The 16,790-nt window shown below is 43.4% G+C and overlaps 1 protein-coding gene across 1 annotated transcript; it reads left to right on the top strand.

Annotated features, from left to right (window-relative positions):
• Positions 1 to 2,928: 2,928 nt before the first annotated feature.
• Positions 2,929 to 7,602, top strand: odc1 (ornithine decarboxylase 1). Its single transcript, XM_086146672.1, has 11 exons — positions 2,929 to 3,063; positions 3,896 to 4,035; positions 4,200 to 4,334; positions 4,573 to 4,746; positions 4,839 to 5,011; positions 5,125 to 5,341; positions 5,421 to 5,504; positions 5,643 to 5,805; positions 5,889 to 6,004; positions 6,113 to 6,327; positions 6,413 to 7,602. The coding sequence occupies exons 3-11, from the start codon at positions 4,236 to 4,238 to the stop codon at positions 6,546 to 6,548; spliced, it is 1,377 nt and encodes a 458-aa protein (XP_086002798.1). The 5' UTR covers positions 2,929 to 3,063; positions 3,896 to 4,035; positions 4,200 to 4,235; the 3' UTR covers positions 6,549 to 7,602.
• The last annotated feature ends 9,188 nt before the right edge of the window (positions 7,603 to 16,790 follow it).

Here is a 16,790-nt window from a genome sequence, read left to right as displayed (position 1 = left end):
TGACACCAATCATACAGGGACCTAACAGCCTGTATAACGGGGTTCGGTACCCCATACGCCTGGAGCACCCTAACAGGATTGCCTGTGGGACACAGTCGATTGTCTTCTCCACATCCACAAAACACATGTAGACTGGTTGGGCAAGCTTCCACGGCCCCTAGAGGAGCCTGGTGAGGGTGTAGAGCTGGTCCCTGTTGCACAACCAAGACAAAACCCACACTGCTCCTCCCGGCTCTGCTTCCTCATTGTAAGACATTTCAATGGGATTAAGGCAGTTTCTGAACTATTCATTTCACTGATCTACAATGTCTCGAGTTGAGGTCTGGAGCGCCCTGCTCTCACTTGACCAAGTACTGCTTCCTCCTCCTGAGCCGCCGGATGGTGGACCAAAATCTACTCAAAGCCCTTCTGAAGTCATTCTCCATGGTCTCACCATATTCCTCCCATGCCCCAGTTTTTGCCTCAGAGACCACCACAGCCGCTTGGCCTGCTGGTACTTGTCAGCTGCCCCTGGAGCCCCACAGGCCAGAAAGGCCCAATAGGACTTGTTCCTCATTTTGATGGCATCCCTCACCGCTGGGGTCCACCAGTAGGTTTGAGGGTTGCCGCCGACCTCCTTATGCTCCAGTCTGCCTCCTTGACAATAGTAGCACAGAACATGGCCCATTAGGACTCATTTTCTCCTGCCTCCCTCAGGATGTGGTTGTAATTCTGTTGCAGGTGAAAGCTAAAACTCCTTCTGACAGGGGATTCTGCCAGATGTTCCCAGAAGACCCTTGTGTTACATTTGAGTTTGCCAGGTCTGACCAGCATCCTTCCCCACCATCGGAGATAGCTCACCACCTGGTGGTGATCAGTTGACAGCCTCACCCCTCTCTTCACCCAAGTGTCCAGGACATGCGGCTGCAAGTCTGATGACACGACCACAGGGTCGATCAAAAAACTGCGGCCTAAGGTGTGTTGGTGCCAAGTGCACATATGGACACCTTTATGTGTGAACATGGTGTTTGTTATGAACAATCCGGAACAAGCACAGAAGTCCAGGAACAAGCACAGGAGTCGGGATCAGATCTGGGGGGGGGCGTTCCTCCAAATCATACTCTTCCAAGTGGCACTGTCATTGCCCATGTGAGTGTTGAAGTCTCCCAGTGGAACACAGGTGCAGGCCTGGCCACCAGGCGCTCACCACCAAGCCCTGCCCCTGGGGCTAGCTATGGGGGGGGGCCCGGTGACCTGTGTCCGGGCAGGGGAAATATGGATCCAATTGCATCTTCTGAACTGTGCTTTTTCTGGTCCTTCACATGGTACCTGTTTGTCTTGGGTGATCCTTCTGTAAATGTCACACATCAACATGATAATGCCCAAAACTGACTCCCACAGAGCTAAGACCACAGGCCAGTCATTTTCAACAATGAACACTATGTGCACTGTCTTACAAAAAAACTCTCAGTTCAATGTTCAGTTAATGTCTACAAACGAAAATATAATTTACAATAGCATTTTTTTCTTACCATGCATGTCGCTTCGTGGGACCTCTGACATTCCTTTCCCTCAACAACACCGTTCAAATCTGGTTTATAGTCAGTTATTGCCACTGGAAGCAATCTCTTCACATGTGCCTGTCAAAACAGATGGATGGTTGATTTTACAGGTTTCAGGGTAGAAAAAAAAAAGAAACTTGCAGTTGTATGTTGACCCAAACATTGACAGTATCTTAAGCGCAATACGTTTGACATTTGGGTACTTTTTCAATGGCAAACTTCGAGAATTCGATGGACCCTTCTCTCACAGCAGGTTTCAGTTGGTCCTCTTACAAAGATCAATCATCTCCAACTCAGCTGCAGCCTCATCTATGACCGGCGGAGGTTGCAAACAGCCCGTCTCATCATTAAACGGGTCGACACGGAACGTAATCGTTATGTAATTTTTGGAACTACTGTCAGCTTTTCTGCCTGACCTTTCAAAGTGACAAACTTGTGGTTGTGAAGTTCTGTCCCCTCTGGAAATTCCTGGTCGACATTAGCATGGAGTGAACTGAAGTGCTGCTGAAGATTCGAAGCCTTGAAATATGCTAGTGAGGTTCAATAAAAAAAACTCCCCCACTCTGTTAAAAATGTCCTGTGTTCGTCTCCATAATTTTGTTTTACTGTGCATTTTTTCCCTGCCATTTTGAGAGTGAACTTTGTAGGCATACACTATTCAATGATTTTCCGTCCATGTAATTTGCGTCAATCCTCATGCACATGCTATGCACGTAATGAAAAAAAAAAACACACAGTCAGTCAGTTGATTTGAACTTTATTTACTGTACTTGAAAAAAGTAAAAAGTACAAGACATATATTGACTGTGTCGAATACAGATTTGACATAAATTATCAGTTTACATCTTAATTCAAGCCATTCTAATCACTCTAGTTGGCTAGATAATCCAATCCTACTGTACCACTCTACATTTCCAGGCCATTTCTGCCAATCAAACCAATCAAACTTACTTATAAGATGCTTTTTTGTTGGTTCCAAAACAATAGATGTATTTTACAAATACATCAACGGCGTTTACATTTCAGGCATAAACTAGAGGTAGCATAATACCTCTAGTTAAGCTCCAAGACTGACTCTTTGAGCTTCTTATCTTATTGACTCGGAGCTTATTGTTAGTATTGAGCTAGCTGTAGTTTATGGCTGAAATTTTAAAGTGTTTATTCAAAAAAGAAAACATATATTTAGTGGCTGGTTTTAGCTCCCTCGACAATGGTTTGCTGGAGTCGTTTTTAATGTATTCTTTTCTGTATAATTTTCAGCTGCCATGCCGGAAGACGATCTAACGTATCGTAACTAAACTGGTTCGTACGTAGAGTGAAGGCCGGTTTCAGCTGGTTTGCGTTGCCGTGGAAACCAGCGCTCTATAAATATTCTCAGGATCTTTTATGCGCTCCTACTCCCGTTGTAGTCCTGGTGGCGGCCCGGTTTACTTTCAAAGCAGCGAACTCGATTGTGACGGCAAACTCACCTTCAAATACTATTCGCGTCTAATGGATAAACTCAATGCAATTGCTTATTAAGGTAAATTTAGATTTTCCGATTTCGGGTCACAACAAATTATACATCAATAATGCATGCCAGTTCATGTTAGCTAGCGGGTCGATTTAGTTGCAACTCCAAGAAGCTAAGACCGACCGTAAGACGTAACCCTGCTTTGAAAACAACAAAATAAACTAGCAAAAACAACAAATGGTTGTTTTAAAATATTAACGCAATTAATTGTTACCGTACATTGAGAACTAGTTATACGTTAACGAGAGGTGACCAGATAGTTAGAGGTATCTATGCGCGTCCAGCACCTATTGAGTATTTTATTAGTATAACTGAAAGAATACGAAGGTGTTGGTGTGTTATCGTTTTGAAATAGTTGGAATTTTGTGTTTTCAATTTGGTAAATCACTTCGGTAGACATTTCGTAACGCTAAGTCGGATCATGGCATGTGGAGCTGTAAGCGGAACCGGCACACTGACGTGGCATACTTTGTTAGCTGATGATTGGATTATTTTCAAGCCACTCATTGCGTTTCAACGAATATCTTCCTTTTAATTGGGCAAAGAATGTCCCTGGGCGGGACTAAAAATTGTTGTTTGCCCTCCTAACCTTTCTGTAGACTGTGTCGTGCTGTCTCGGCAAACATCAGCGAACCCATAGGTACTTCGTTTAAAGTGGATTTAAGTTGAAATTTTAAGCAAGTTCATATTCAGAATTTAAAGTAGCACCGCGTTAATTCAGTCTAAATGTACTCTGAGAACATAACCGTTTTCACTGAATATCAACTTAGACTTAACGTACACGTCACTGAATTTTCTTTTTTTTTTGTCTTTTTCATCAAATTGTTTTATTTCACGATAGGCTACCAATACTGTGAAGTGTTTATTGTATAGAATCACCATTTAAAGAGAACACACATTGCCTGCAAAGCAGACCCTGGCCTTCAGTCTCGCTTTACCGCCTCTGAGAAGCTTCAAACGTTTCGTCTATTTCGTTTCTAGGTAAGTTTCTGATTGTATTCTGCAATTTCCTTGAATACTGCATCATGGGCTAGCTCAATGTCATTGAAGTCTGGCACTCTCCCAGCAGTTAACGAGTAAACACATGAAAAGATTTTCTAAAGGATGAATGCAATTTCAGAGGAGACTCCCTCTTCTTCTTCCAGTTTACTATTGATCAGTCAAAAGGACCTATTTTGACAATGAACACTTCCATTCCCGAGTTTGAATTCTCATTCCTGGAGGAGGGTTTTTCTGCAAGGGACATTGTTGAGCAGAGGATCAATGAATCATCACTGACTGTAAGTTTCCTTTGTCATTATTTGGGGAAGACTGATCACAGTTTGTTAGTTGACAAATGCAAACAGTGACCTGTACCTGAACTCAAGATCATTAGTTAAATTTCCAATATTGCATTGTGTCTTTGTTGCCGTGAGAGACTGAAATGATCACCGCAGTTCTCTTCTAGCGAGCAAAACATGAAGTGCTTTTCTCGTACAAAGTATGCAGAATATAAATGATTTCATTCTTCTTTCGTAGGATGAAAAGGATGCCTTCTTTGTTTGTGACTTGGGTGATGTCCTAAAGAAACACATGCGCTGGGTGAGAGCTCTGCCTCGTGTCTGTCCCTTCTATGCTGTCAAATGCAATGACAGCAGGGCTGTAGTTCTGACACTTGCATCACTAGGAACTGGCTTTGACTGCGCAAGCAAAGTATGTATTGATAAATTGCATCTAAATTGCTAAAGTTTCAAAGAACTCTGTGATTTGGTGACATTTCTGACTTTCTTGTTTTGTGCCTTTAGATGGAGATTCAGTTGGTTCAATCTCTTGGAGTGGATCCAAGCAGAATAATCTATGCCAACCCCTGCAAGCAGGTGTCTCAAATAAAATATGCATCTGCCCATGGGGTCACAATGATGACATTTGATAGCGAGGTTGAACTGATGAAAGTGGCTCGCTCTCATGACAATGCCAAGTGAGGCACTTTTACAAGGAAACAATTCTTTAGAGCATACTATTATGACTCAGTCTATTTCTTCTTTTACCGCATGACCGTTTTGGCACATTTATTTTTCACTTCATTGCCAGGTTGGTGTTGCGTATTGCCACAGATGACTCAAAGGCAATCTGTCGGCTGAGTGTTAAGTTTGGAGCTCAACTCAAATCTTGTCGTGGTCTCCTTGAGCGGGCCAAGGAACTGGGGCTGGATGTGATTGGTGTTAGCTTTCATGTTGGCAGTGGTTGTACTGATGCAGAGACGTACATGCAGGCGATTGCTGATGCCCGTTGTGTTTTTGATATTGGGGTGAGTTATGCCTTCTTGTGCATGACAATTTTAATTTTACAAGGTTAACAATGAAATGACCTTCCACTCCTACAATTAGGGTGACCTGGGCTTCAACATGGACCTTTTGGACATTGGAGGAGGTTTCCCTGGTTCAGATGATTCTGGGCTTAAATTTGAAGAGGTAGCTTTCTTTTCTCTTCTCATGTTTTATCTGCAAAAATCCCCTTCATACCTTTTTAAAAAGAATAAGGCCATGCAGTTATGGTCCATTTAGCTGTAAATTCATAGTGTCCACTTGTGACCACTTTGTTTTTCTCAGATAACAGCAATAATCAATGCTGCCCTGGATAAGTATTTCCCTGCTGACAGTGGTGTCAGAGTCATCGCTGAGCCGGGGCGCTTTTATGTGGCTTCTGCTTATACACTTGTTGTTAACATTATAGCCAAGAAGGTGCTAATGGAAGAGGAGTTGGTCTCTGATGGTAAGAGCCTTATCCATGATATGCTGGCCTGTAAAAACATTTGCGTTTCTGAATCCTGAAATTTGTAATGTTCGCACCGACAGAGGAAGATGAAAAGATGAGTGACAGAACCCTGATGTACTATGTGAATGATGGCGTTTATGGGTCCTTCAACTGTATACTTTATGACCATGCTCGTTGTTTGCCAGTGTTGCATAAGGTAAGCTGAACTTAAAGATTGTATTGATAGATTCAGACAAGGTTAAGGTCAGTTGAAACCAGTTTAATCTCTTGTCTGTGTTGTCATACATCTCTTCCTCATTTATAGAAACTAAAGCCAGACGAGGTCATGTATCGCTGCAGTATTTGGGGCCCAACATGTGATGGCCTTGATCGTATTGTGGAGCAGTGTTACTTGCCAGACCTGCATGTAGGCGACTGGCTGGTATTTGAGAACATGGGTGCCTATACTGTAGCAGCTTCCTCAACATTCAATGGCTTCCAAAAACCAGACATACATTATGTCATGTCCCGCCCTGCGTGGTGAGTAGTCTTCATCAAAGGATTCACATAAGGATTTGTATCTTGCACTTGTACAGATTTAATGTACGCGTATTGTCCCATCCAGGCAACGTGTGCAGCAGGTGTGTTCCCAGGTCCTTCCAGCTCATGTTGAGTCCTGTCTGTTTGAAGTACCAGCCTGCTGTTGCCGAGAGAGCAGTTTAGAGATACCCACGAAGTCTTCTCAGGCCCATGTTGTTTAAAAAGTTAATTCTTACATCCAGCATTCTTTGCTACTACTTACTGAAGAAGTATAATTCCATATATTCTCAAATGTTTGAAAATCTCTGGCCAGTTTCAGTCCAGGAAATGCAAGGCTGAAGTTCTTGTACCCATTAGTAGGTGTTAAAATTGGGGATATACCCTGAATGAAATGAGGCTGAGTGACTTTTAAGTTCCAGCATACTGTCCAAAGGTAGCTTATACATTAACTACCTGCTAGACATGAGTGCATGAACTGAAAGTTGTTTCTCCAGATTAACTGTAAAACAGTTTCCCTATCACTGTCCTGTAAATCCTACAAGTGAAATGTAACTTCTGCCAGTGTCTGAAAATATAGAATAACTTTTTTATCAAACTACTGCCCTATTAATCCCTGCTAACAGTTTTATTCATCCCATGCACATTACTCTCAAAGAAATGGTGAGGGTTAAACATAATTCTTCAGTTGCAAATGGCCCTCTATTTCTTCTTATTTTTTTTTTATTTTCACTTCTTGGCATATTTGTAACAAGCGAAAAATTCAGTTTTGACATCTTTATTTGCTGACCATTAACTGTTCTGAAAAGAAAAGTATTTCTCTGTTTTCTGCTGAGTGCTTGAGTGGTCATTCCAGTTCTAAGTTCCAAATACATGTATATTAATTATGTCTGTACCTTTCACTAAAAATGTGTGAACATGGGCGGGACCCTTACTTTCTCAGTAGATGCTGGGTTATGGGGCCCACCTAATTGTCAGAAGATGCTGTTTTTTTCTACTTCACATTTTCAAGATTTACATTTATCAAGCAGTAGCATTTCTTATTTTCTAGTCATGTTTTGTACCCTGTAACAGGCAAATATTTTCACACAAAGCGTGCTTTTAACAGTACTATAATAAGAATATAAAAGAGCCAGGATTGCAAGCTCCTAATGCTTTTCTATGGAACTGGTATTGTAAAAAAATGAAAATGAAACAAAGCTGAATTAGAGAAGTACTTTCATGACAGTGTTTTAAGCATGAAGGATTCACTATATATTAAAACATACTGGACTCTCACATTTGTTTGATGTTTTCATGAGCCTCATTTAGTTTTTGCTGAAGGAACTGATAATCCTTATTATACTCTCCACAAACATTTACCTCTGAATAACATAATTAAAGACACAATGGAATTAAAGCTATCTGAAACAATTTTGCATACTTCTGGAAACATGTTATTGGATCTACTTTGGTGTTTTTAATGTATAGCGGGCTGGTGAAATATTTTGTCTGTAGTGCTGTTAAAGGCAACTCAATGTTTTGGAATAAATTTCTGTTTCGTCCCTTAAGCATGCAGTTTTTTGTCATGGTCTAACGCAGTGATCCCCAACCTTTTTTTGGACTAGGGACCACTTTCAAGCATGAAAATGTTCCCACGGACCTGTTAGAGAGGTGCAGGGGTTCAAATAATAACAGTTAACAGTTCACAGTAATAATATTGAGTGTGACAATCACCCTTTGTATTAGGCAATTACAATATAGATTGCGGCCGTTAACAGTAGTTTTTCAAAATAAGATCTGGAAGGTCTGAAAAAACTACAGTTCAAGAAAGATTTTCTCTGCGGACTGGTATAAAATGATCCGCGGATCAGTAGCGGTCTTGGGACTGGAGGTCCAAGGGATCCTTTCTGGTTGTACTGTGTCTTGTGCATGATGTCTAAAAATTAGCACAGCTTCTTAGCCTTCTCATCTGATTTCAATCAGCTTTGGAATATATTTACAATTTCACTGATTTTTGTGTTTTTAAATCAGATGGATCAGAATGTGGATAAAAACACTGGACTGTTTTAACCCAGTAGGTAATTATACTGGCTGTAGGATGATGTTAGAGTGACAGGGTCTGGTTTGACTTTATCTGACTGGATTTACAATAATCTCTTAAATGTGTTCGGGGACTTGAGAATACTCTCCCTAATCTTTGTCTGTTCATCAATAATTTTTCTCTGCTTTTCTTAATTCTTACTGTTCTCTGAATGTAAAAAAAATGCTATTCTCCTTTGCTACTTATGATATACATTACATTACATTTGGCAGACGCTTTTATCCAAAGCGACTTACAATAGAGGACATAAGGACTGCAAATAACACTTGCAAATACAAGATGCACAGGAAATATACAGAACAGTAAGCTTGGGTTAGTGAGTTTTTTTTTGTTTGACAAACGTACACAAACGTGCACATACACACACACATACTGTATAGCCTAACTTGATGCCTAACCTGATCTGGGGCAGCTCAAGCATCAGCGCAGTAAATAGTCCTGAATAAAATATACTTATACCAGTGCTACAGCTGTCCTTCTGACTTGAATATATACTAATAATGATATAATCTCTACCGCCTTTTAACTCCCTCTTACTAGTCTTACTCCTTTAATTTCCCATGATGCCAATATTTTTTGAAGCCATTGTAAAAGCAAACCGTTCTCCTTGTAGAAGTATTCTTATATTGTGACTAATGGCTAGTTGCGTGGATCAGATTCCGACACCTCCTTAATGTTCCAATTTTAGGGACTGTAGGTGTTCTCTCACATAATGTCAAAACAATTGCTGCAGTATACCTATTCACTCCATTCTATTAAAGTGGTTTCCAGGGTGAGAGGGGTCAGTCACAATCTTACCTGCATGCCTGCATGCCATGCGTACAGGTCCTGGAATGATGGGGGATTGCACCCAATCACCTCTCTACAGATGGGATGATAGTCTGCAGTCTGCCCTTGTCCGTGGCGGTTGCTGCAGTGTACCAGATGGTGATGGGGAAGGTGGATGTTCACCATCATTGTCTTTAGCATGTTGAACTTCAAATTCCTCAGGAAGAACATCCTGTGATGGAGCTGATGTTCAGCTCACACTTGAGGTCCTGGGAGATGATAGTTCCATGGCAGGAGTAGGACTCCACCACTCTAATTGGGGAGTCTCTCAGGATGATAGTGATGGACAGAGCTTGATTCTCTCCGAAACCGACTACCATCTCCACTGACTTCAAAGTGTTGAGCTCCAAGTTGTTTGGACTGCATCAGGTCCCCGGCTAGTCAATCTCCCACCTGTACCTCATCCCCACCAGAGATGAGACCAATGAGGGCGGTGTCGTCCATGAACTCTAGGAGCTAGACAGGTGAGATGATAGAGGTGAGCCTGTTGGTGTACTACATAATCTTTGGTTTAACCAGTGCTGATGGTCTGGGAGTCAGAGGGATGTTTTCCCACCTTCAGGTGCTACCTCCTGTCAGACCTGTGATTCACCTACAGATGGAGTCCGGCATGTTCAGCTTGGAGAGCTTGTACCGTAGCAGAGCTGAAATCCACAAACAGGATTCTGCTGTAGGCTCCTGCTGTGACAAGCTGCCATGGGATCAAGTGGAGGACCAAGTTCACTGCATCGACCACGTACCTGTTGGCTCCGTAGGCAAACTGCAAGGGGTCCAGCAGAGGGTCTGTGGTCAGTTTTGTGTAGAATCAAATCCTATATAACATATTTCAGCGGCACACACTAGTTCCCAACAGTTGACAGTGAACAGTTATCAACTAACAACTATTCAAAAGCGCTTCATTTCAGTGAGATGACCACTTTTTGAAAACGATCACTTTATCTTCCCCTAGTATTGGTTGGATTACAGTAGGTTTGACACAGTGTTGAATCACATCACATCATTTATAACACATTACACCACCACACATCGGTTCTAGATAGAGAGGAGGAAGTGGAAGTGAGGGAGTTGTCGAGCATGCCTCATGCTTTATGGTAAAAATTATAAATAACTAAAGAATGCTTTAATGCTTGGGTCTGGTGCTGATATATGTTAAATAGGACATGATTCTGCACAATATATGTCAAGACCACTCAAATCCTTCCTCAGGTTTAAAAGCTATAGCCATGTGGTCAAAAAGAGCTCATCTCAACTATTTGAAGCTTTATTGTTAAAACTGTAAAAAAGTAGTGAATTCTTTCAAGCTTGTGTCTAGTGCAGTAATTTGTTAAATAGGACATGATTCTGCACAATATATGTCAAAATCACTGAAATTGAGGCGCAGGTTTAAAAGATATAGCCATGTGGTCAAAAAGTGCTAATCTCACTGAGTTGAAGCGTTTGTGGTAGAAATTGTACATAACTTATGATTTCTTTCAAGCTTGTATCTGGTGCTGAAATATGTTGAATGGGACATGATTCTGCACAATATATGTCAAAATCCCTCAAATCCAGCCGCATGATTAAAAGATATAGCTATGTGGTCAAAAAGTGCTTATCTCACTGAGTTGAAGCTTTCCGGTAAAAATAGTAAATAACTTAAAAATGCTTTAAAGCTTGGGTCTGGTGCTGAAATTGTTGAATAGGACATGATTCTGCACAATATATGTCAAAATCCCTCAAATCCAGCCGCATTATTAAAAGATATAGCCATGTGGTCAAACATTGCTTATCTCAACGATTTGATGCTTTATTGTTGAAATTTTAAAAAAGTAATGAATACTTCAAAATTTGTGTCTGGTGCTGAAAAATGTTGAATAGGACATGATTCTGCACAATATATGTCAAAATCACTCAAATCCAGCCACAGGTTTAAAAGATATAGCTATGTAGTAAAAAAAAAGTCCTTATTTCATAGTTAAAGCTTTATGGTAAAAATTGTAAATAACTTATGAATTCATGAAAGCTTTTGTCTGGTGCTGGAATATGTTGAATAGGACGTGATTTCTGAACAATATATGTCAAAATCACTCACATCCAGCCACAGATTCAAAAGATATAGCTATATGGTCAAAAAGTGCTAATATCAACGAGTTGACGCTTTATGGTAAAAACTGTAAATAACTTGACTTCTTTAAAGCTTGTGTCTAGTGCAGAAATATGTTGAATAGGGTTTGATTCTGCACAATATATGTCAAAATCACTAAATCCAGCCGCAGGTTTAAGAGACAGACATGTGGTCAAAACGTGCTTAAACCACCGAGTTGAGGCTTTATGGTAAAAACTGTAAATAACTTGACTTCTTTAAAGCTTGTGTCAGGTGCTGAAATATGTTTAATAGGTGTAAATTCTGCACTTCATGTGTTGAAGTCACTGAAATGCTGCAGTAGGTTTAAAAGATATAGCTATGTGGTCAAAAAGTGCTTATTTCACCAAGTTGAAGCTCTCTGGTTAAAATTGTAAATAACTTTTGAATCCTTTAAAGCTTGTTTCTGGTTCAGAGACCTGTTGAATCAGACATAATTCTGCAAAATATAAGTCAAAAATCACTCAAATCCAGCCACAGGATTAAAAGCTATAGCTATGCGGTCAAAACGTGCTTAAACCACCGAGTTGAGGCTTTATTGTAAAAAAAACTTATGAATTCTTTAAAGCTTGTGTCTGGTGCTAAAATATGTTTAATAGGTGATAATTCCACACAATATGTGTCGAAGCTCGTCAAATCCTGTGGCCTGTTTAAAAGATATAGCTATGTGGTCAAAAAGAGCTAATCTCACTGAGTTGACACTTAAAATTTGTAAAAGCTGTGGTGTGTCAGGCGATGAATGATGGCTAAGGCGTTAGGAGTTTTAATCTTTATTGAAACACCAACAAATAACACTGAAACTTGAACATCCCGGACCGTCTTTATATACCTGGCTTAACCACGCCCCTCGACCCTTAGTCCGTTGGGGTGAGACCACACCCCTTTGTGTCCGCCACACAGCCCCCCCCGATCACCCAGAAGGGACTCAGGAAACATCACAAGCCCCGCACGGGAGTCCTGATGAATCTGTCGAAACGGCCCTGATGTCTCTCGGGTATGACAACAGGAGGGGCCGGACGCTGGGTTTGCTCGGGCGGCACAGCAGGCTTGGACGGTGGGCGGCCCCAGTGGGGTACCTGGAAAGGGGATACATCTTTACCTGCCCCTCTTTGCACTGGTTTCAACCTATCCAGCGTGACGCGCTCCCTACGCCGACCAATGTTTAAAACAAACTCTTGGTGCCTGCCTCCAGCACCCGGAACGGCCCATCATATGGGGGTTGCTGTGGTGAGCGGTGAGCGTCATGCCTAACAAACACGAAACGAGCAGACATGAGCTCCGCTGGCACAAAAGACCACGGGAAACAGTGTTGGGCCGGATCCAGAAAACGCGAACCCAAGGGCGCAAACGGCCGGACAGGTGGAGCAGACCTCTCAGGCAAAAACTCCCCTGGCACACGCAGTGACTGACCAAGCACCAGCTCAGCGAGGGAGGCATCAAGGTCATCCTTAGGAGCAGAGTGTAACCCCAGCAAGACCCACAGTAAACGACCCACCCGATTGTCACCCGAGAGCCCAGCCCGCAACGCCACCTTCAGGGACCAGTGAAACCGCTTGCACAAGCAGTTAGCCTGAGGGTGGTACGCCGTTGTACGGTGCACCGTCGTCCCCAAAGACCCAGCTAACGCCGACCAGAGCGACGACAAGAACTGTGGACCCCTATCCGAAGTAATATCTGATGGGGTACCAAAATGGGCAACCCAAGAAGACAGAAATGCTCAAGCCACGTCCGTAGCAGCCGTAGAGGACAACGGGACCACCTAGTAGTCCTATCCACGATGGTGAGTAGGTGGGTAAAACCCTGCGAAGGGGGTAAAGGGCCTATCAGGTCAACATGGACATGGTCAAAATGCCTGGCCGGAACCGGGAACGGCGCACGGAGTGCTCTTACGTGCCAATGAACCTTGGCACGCCACACACGTGGCAGCCCACTCCTTCACATCCCTACGAATGCCAGGCCAGACAAACTTGGCGCACACAAGTTTCACCGACGCGTGGACTCCCGGTGTGAGAGCGAGTGCACAGAGTCGAAAACCCGACGCCGCCAAACCTTGGGACCACTGGGCCTGCCAGTAGAGACATCGCAGAGAAGTGCAGGGCTACCGTCCTGAACAGCCACGTCCTCCAGCACGAGACCCGTACTTGACAACCGCAGTGCAAGGACATCTGTTTGCAGCTATGGCCGCTGACAATCAATCCCGACGTGCACAGGACAGACGAGAACCTGCGACAAGCAATCTGCTACAGGGTTGCACTTCCCCGCCACATGCCTAATGTCCGTAGTGAACTCGGAAATAGCTGCAAGGTGTCGCTGCTGGCGGGCAGACCACCGCTCGGCAACCCTCGCCATGGTGAAAGTCAACGGCTTGTGATCCACATGCGCGGTGAAGGAACGACCCTCCAGAAGAAAACAGAAGTGCCGCGTAGCCAGATGCAGGGCCTACAACTCCCTGTCGAAAACACTGTATTTCCATTTGCTGTCCCTCAGTTTGTGGCTAAAGAAGGCAAGCGGCTGCCAGGTATCCGCCACCCACTGTTCGACCACAGCCACATCAGACGCTGCCTCTGGCCCGCATGTCCTCCCTTGTCGGTGGAGGCAGGCTCTTCTGTGATCCAGAGTCAACCAGGAACCTGAGCCCGGACCTCAAGTCCTTGACGAACAACAGCTGTGGGCGACCGCCGTGCCCTGTTACCAAATCACTGGTGGAAAAAACAGAGGCCCGTCCTAAGTCTCCTCGGCGCGGAAACTTCAGCTATGATGGCTGCGTCCTCCTCATCCAGCGCTGTCCTCAAGGGCTCCGGAGTCACACACTGGACAACAAATGTTCTGGAAGCTAGCAAGATGCTGTTAGCCTCCTCCACCAAACTGCGGTAGTCGCCGGTGGCTAAACATCAGGAGTTTGGCGTTTGGATCTTTATTGAAAAACCTGTTACAGGTGAGTCAAAGACTCCAGTGCGGAGCAACAAGACACGAGCAGGACTCAGAATTTAGTAATAAATATTCAATGATAGCCAAAATACAAACAGAAATGGAGCCAAACAAAAACTGAATAAGGGACAAAGGACGACGAGCAACACTAGTGAACAGGTCAACTAAAGGAGACTAGAAAATCTAGTGAACAGGTTAACAAACTGAAGGCGGCTAGCTTTAACACTAGTCAACAAACCTAAGTGGCGATACAAACTAACGTTATCAATTATTGAACAGGCTACAAACAAACAGGCGAACGAATGAACCAGCAAATTCAGTAAGGCAAGGATTCCTAATCTAAACGATCCTACGGTACTCAACTGGTGGGAAGGCAGGGAGTCAAGCAGGGGGTTCCAGGCAGGCAGAGCACGGTGTGTGGTGGTGGAGTTGGATGACAGTGTGGCAAACCGGTGGAATGATCCAGGGGTTCTGACAGACAGACGCTGAACTGGCGAGGGGGGGGGGGGGGGGGGGGGGGGGGGGGGGGGGGCCTAGCAAAACCAGGTAATCGCATGTGTGACCCCAGTGGCCGTCATTGTGGAATGTGACATTCCGGCGATTAGACATCCAGTGTGTGCTGCTTTTAAGCTGCACAGAATGGGTGTGGCCAATCAGCTGCGCCTTGTTTGCTGATTGTCAATTGCTTCCACCTGTCTGCCTCACCGCCACACAACGTCACATGCCCACCTAGAATCAGAGAAGGGAGAGGGAGGAACAGGGAGAACACAACAGACATTGCTTCTAGCAAACATTCCTAGTGGACGTAACAAAACCAACAAATAACACTGAAACTTGAACATCTGGGACCGTCTATATATACCTGGCTTAACCACGCCCCTCGATCCCTAGTCCCGTGGGGTGAGAGACCACACCCCTTTGTGTCCGCCACAATACCTTATGAATATTTTAAAGCTTGTGTCTGGTTCAGATATAAGTTGAATAGGACATGATTCTGCACAATATATGTCATAATCTCTCAAATCCAGCTGCAGGTTTAAAAGATATAGCTATGTGGTCAAAAAGTGCTTATTTTACCGAGTTTAAGCTTTATGGTAAAAGCTTTAAAGAATTCATAAGTTATTTACAATTTTTGTCTGGTGGTGAAATCTGTTGAATAGGACAGGATTCTGCAAAATATTTGTCAAAAATCACTCAAATCATTCGCATCTTCAAAAGATATAGCCTTGCGGTGAAAAAGTGCTTATCTCAGCGAGTTGAACTTTTAAGGTAAAAACTGTAAATAACTTATGAATTCTTTCAAGTTTGTATCTGGTGCTGAAATATGTTGAATAGGACATGATTCTGCACAATATATATCATAATCATTCAAATGCCGGTCCCAAGTCTGGATAAATGCAGAGGGTTGCGTCAGGAGGGGCATCCGGCGTAAAACTTTTGCCAAAACCAAACTTGAGAGTTATCCATATCATATCAGACCAACCATATCATACCAGATCGGTCGTTGACCGGGTTAACAAAGACCGCCATTGGTACTGACGACCTACAGGGTGCTAATGGAAACTGGGATACTGTGGGTCGAAGAAAAGAGAACAAGAACAAGAAGAGGAGGAGGAGTGCGTGTTTGGAAGCAGAGAGAGGAGGAAAGGAAAGAGCCTGGGACTGAGAGTAGGGACTTTGAATATTGGGACTATGACAGGAAAAGGTAGAGAGTTGGTCGACATGATGCAGAGAAGGAAGGTGGATATACTGTGTGTCCAGGAGACCAGGTGGAAAGATAGTAAGACTAGGAGCTTAGGAGCAGGCTTTAAGTTGTACAATTATGCTACTGACAGGAAGAGAAATGGAGTAGGAGTTATCTTGAAGGAGGAGTTTGTTAGGAACGTCCTCGAGGTGAAAAGAATGTCGGATAGACTTACGAGTCTGAAACTGGAAAATGAAGGTGTGATGCTCAATGTTGTTAGTGGCTATGCCCTGCACGTGGAAAATGAATTTTAAGAGAAGAAGTTCTGAAATTAGTTGGATGAAGTGATACAGAATATTCCCAGAAATGAGAGAGTAGTAATTGGTGCAGACTTCAATGGACGTGTAGGTAAAGGCAATAGAAGGGATGAAGAGGTGATGGGCAGATTTGGCATACAGGATAGGAACGCAGAGGGACAGATGGTGGTAGATTTTGCAGAAAGGATGGAAATGGCTGTAGTGAACACCTTTTTCCAGAAAAAACAGGAACATAGGGTAACTTATAAGAGCGGAGGTAGGAGCACGCAGGTAGACTACATCTTGTATAGACGAGGTAACCTGAAAGAGATCAGTGACTGCAAAGTAGTTGTAGGTGAGAGTGTAGCCAGGCAGCATAGGATGGTGATTTGTGGGATGACTCTGGTGACAAGGAAGACGAAGAGGACAAAGGCAGAGCAGAGGACAAAGTGGTGGAAGCTGAAAAGAGAGGAGTGTTGCATGGTTGTCAGGGAGGAGTTGAGAAAGGGTCTGGGTGGTCAGGGT

The sequence above is a fragment of the Fistularia commersonii genome, chromosome 1 (assembly GCF_037954325.1).
Source record: "Fistularia commersonii isolate RoL2024-O1a breed Wild chromosome 1, RoL_Fcom_v1.0, whole genome shotgun sequence".
Classification (NCBI taxonomy): Eukaryota; Metazoa; Chordata; class Actinopteri; order Syngnathiformes; family Fistulariidae; genus Fistularia; species Fistularia commersonii.
This window is presented reverse-complemented; position numbering and strand designations above follow the sequence as displayed.

Bases quoted from the DNA above. Each gene is read 5' to 3' on its own strand.
- odc1 (XM_086146672.1), top strand. From the start codon at position 4,236: ATGAACACTTCCATTCCCGAGTTTGAATTCTCATTCCTGGAGGAGGGT. The intron at 4,747-4,838 runs GTATGTATTGAT...TTGTGCCTTTAG, and splicing joins GCTTTGACTGCGCAAGCAAA to ATGGAGATTCAGTTGGTTCA. The intron at 5,342-5,420 runs GTGAGTTATGCC...TCCTACAATTAG, and splicing joins GTTGTGTTTTTGATATTGGG to GGTGACCTGGGCTTCAACAT.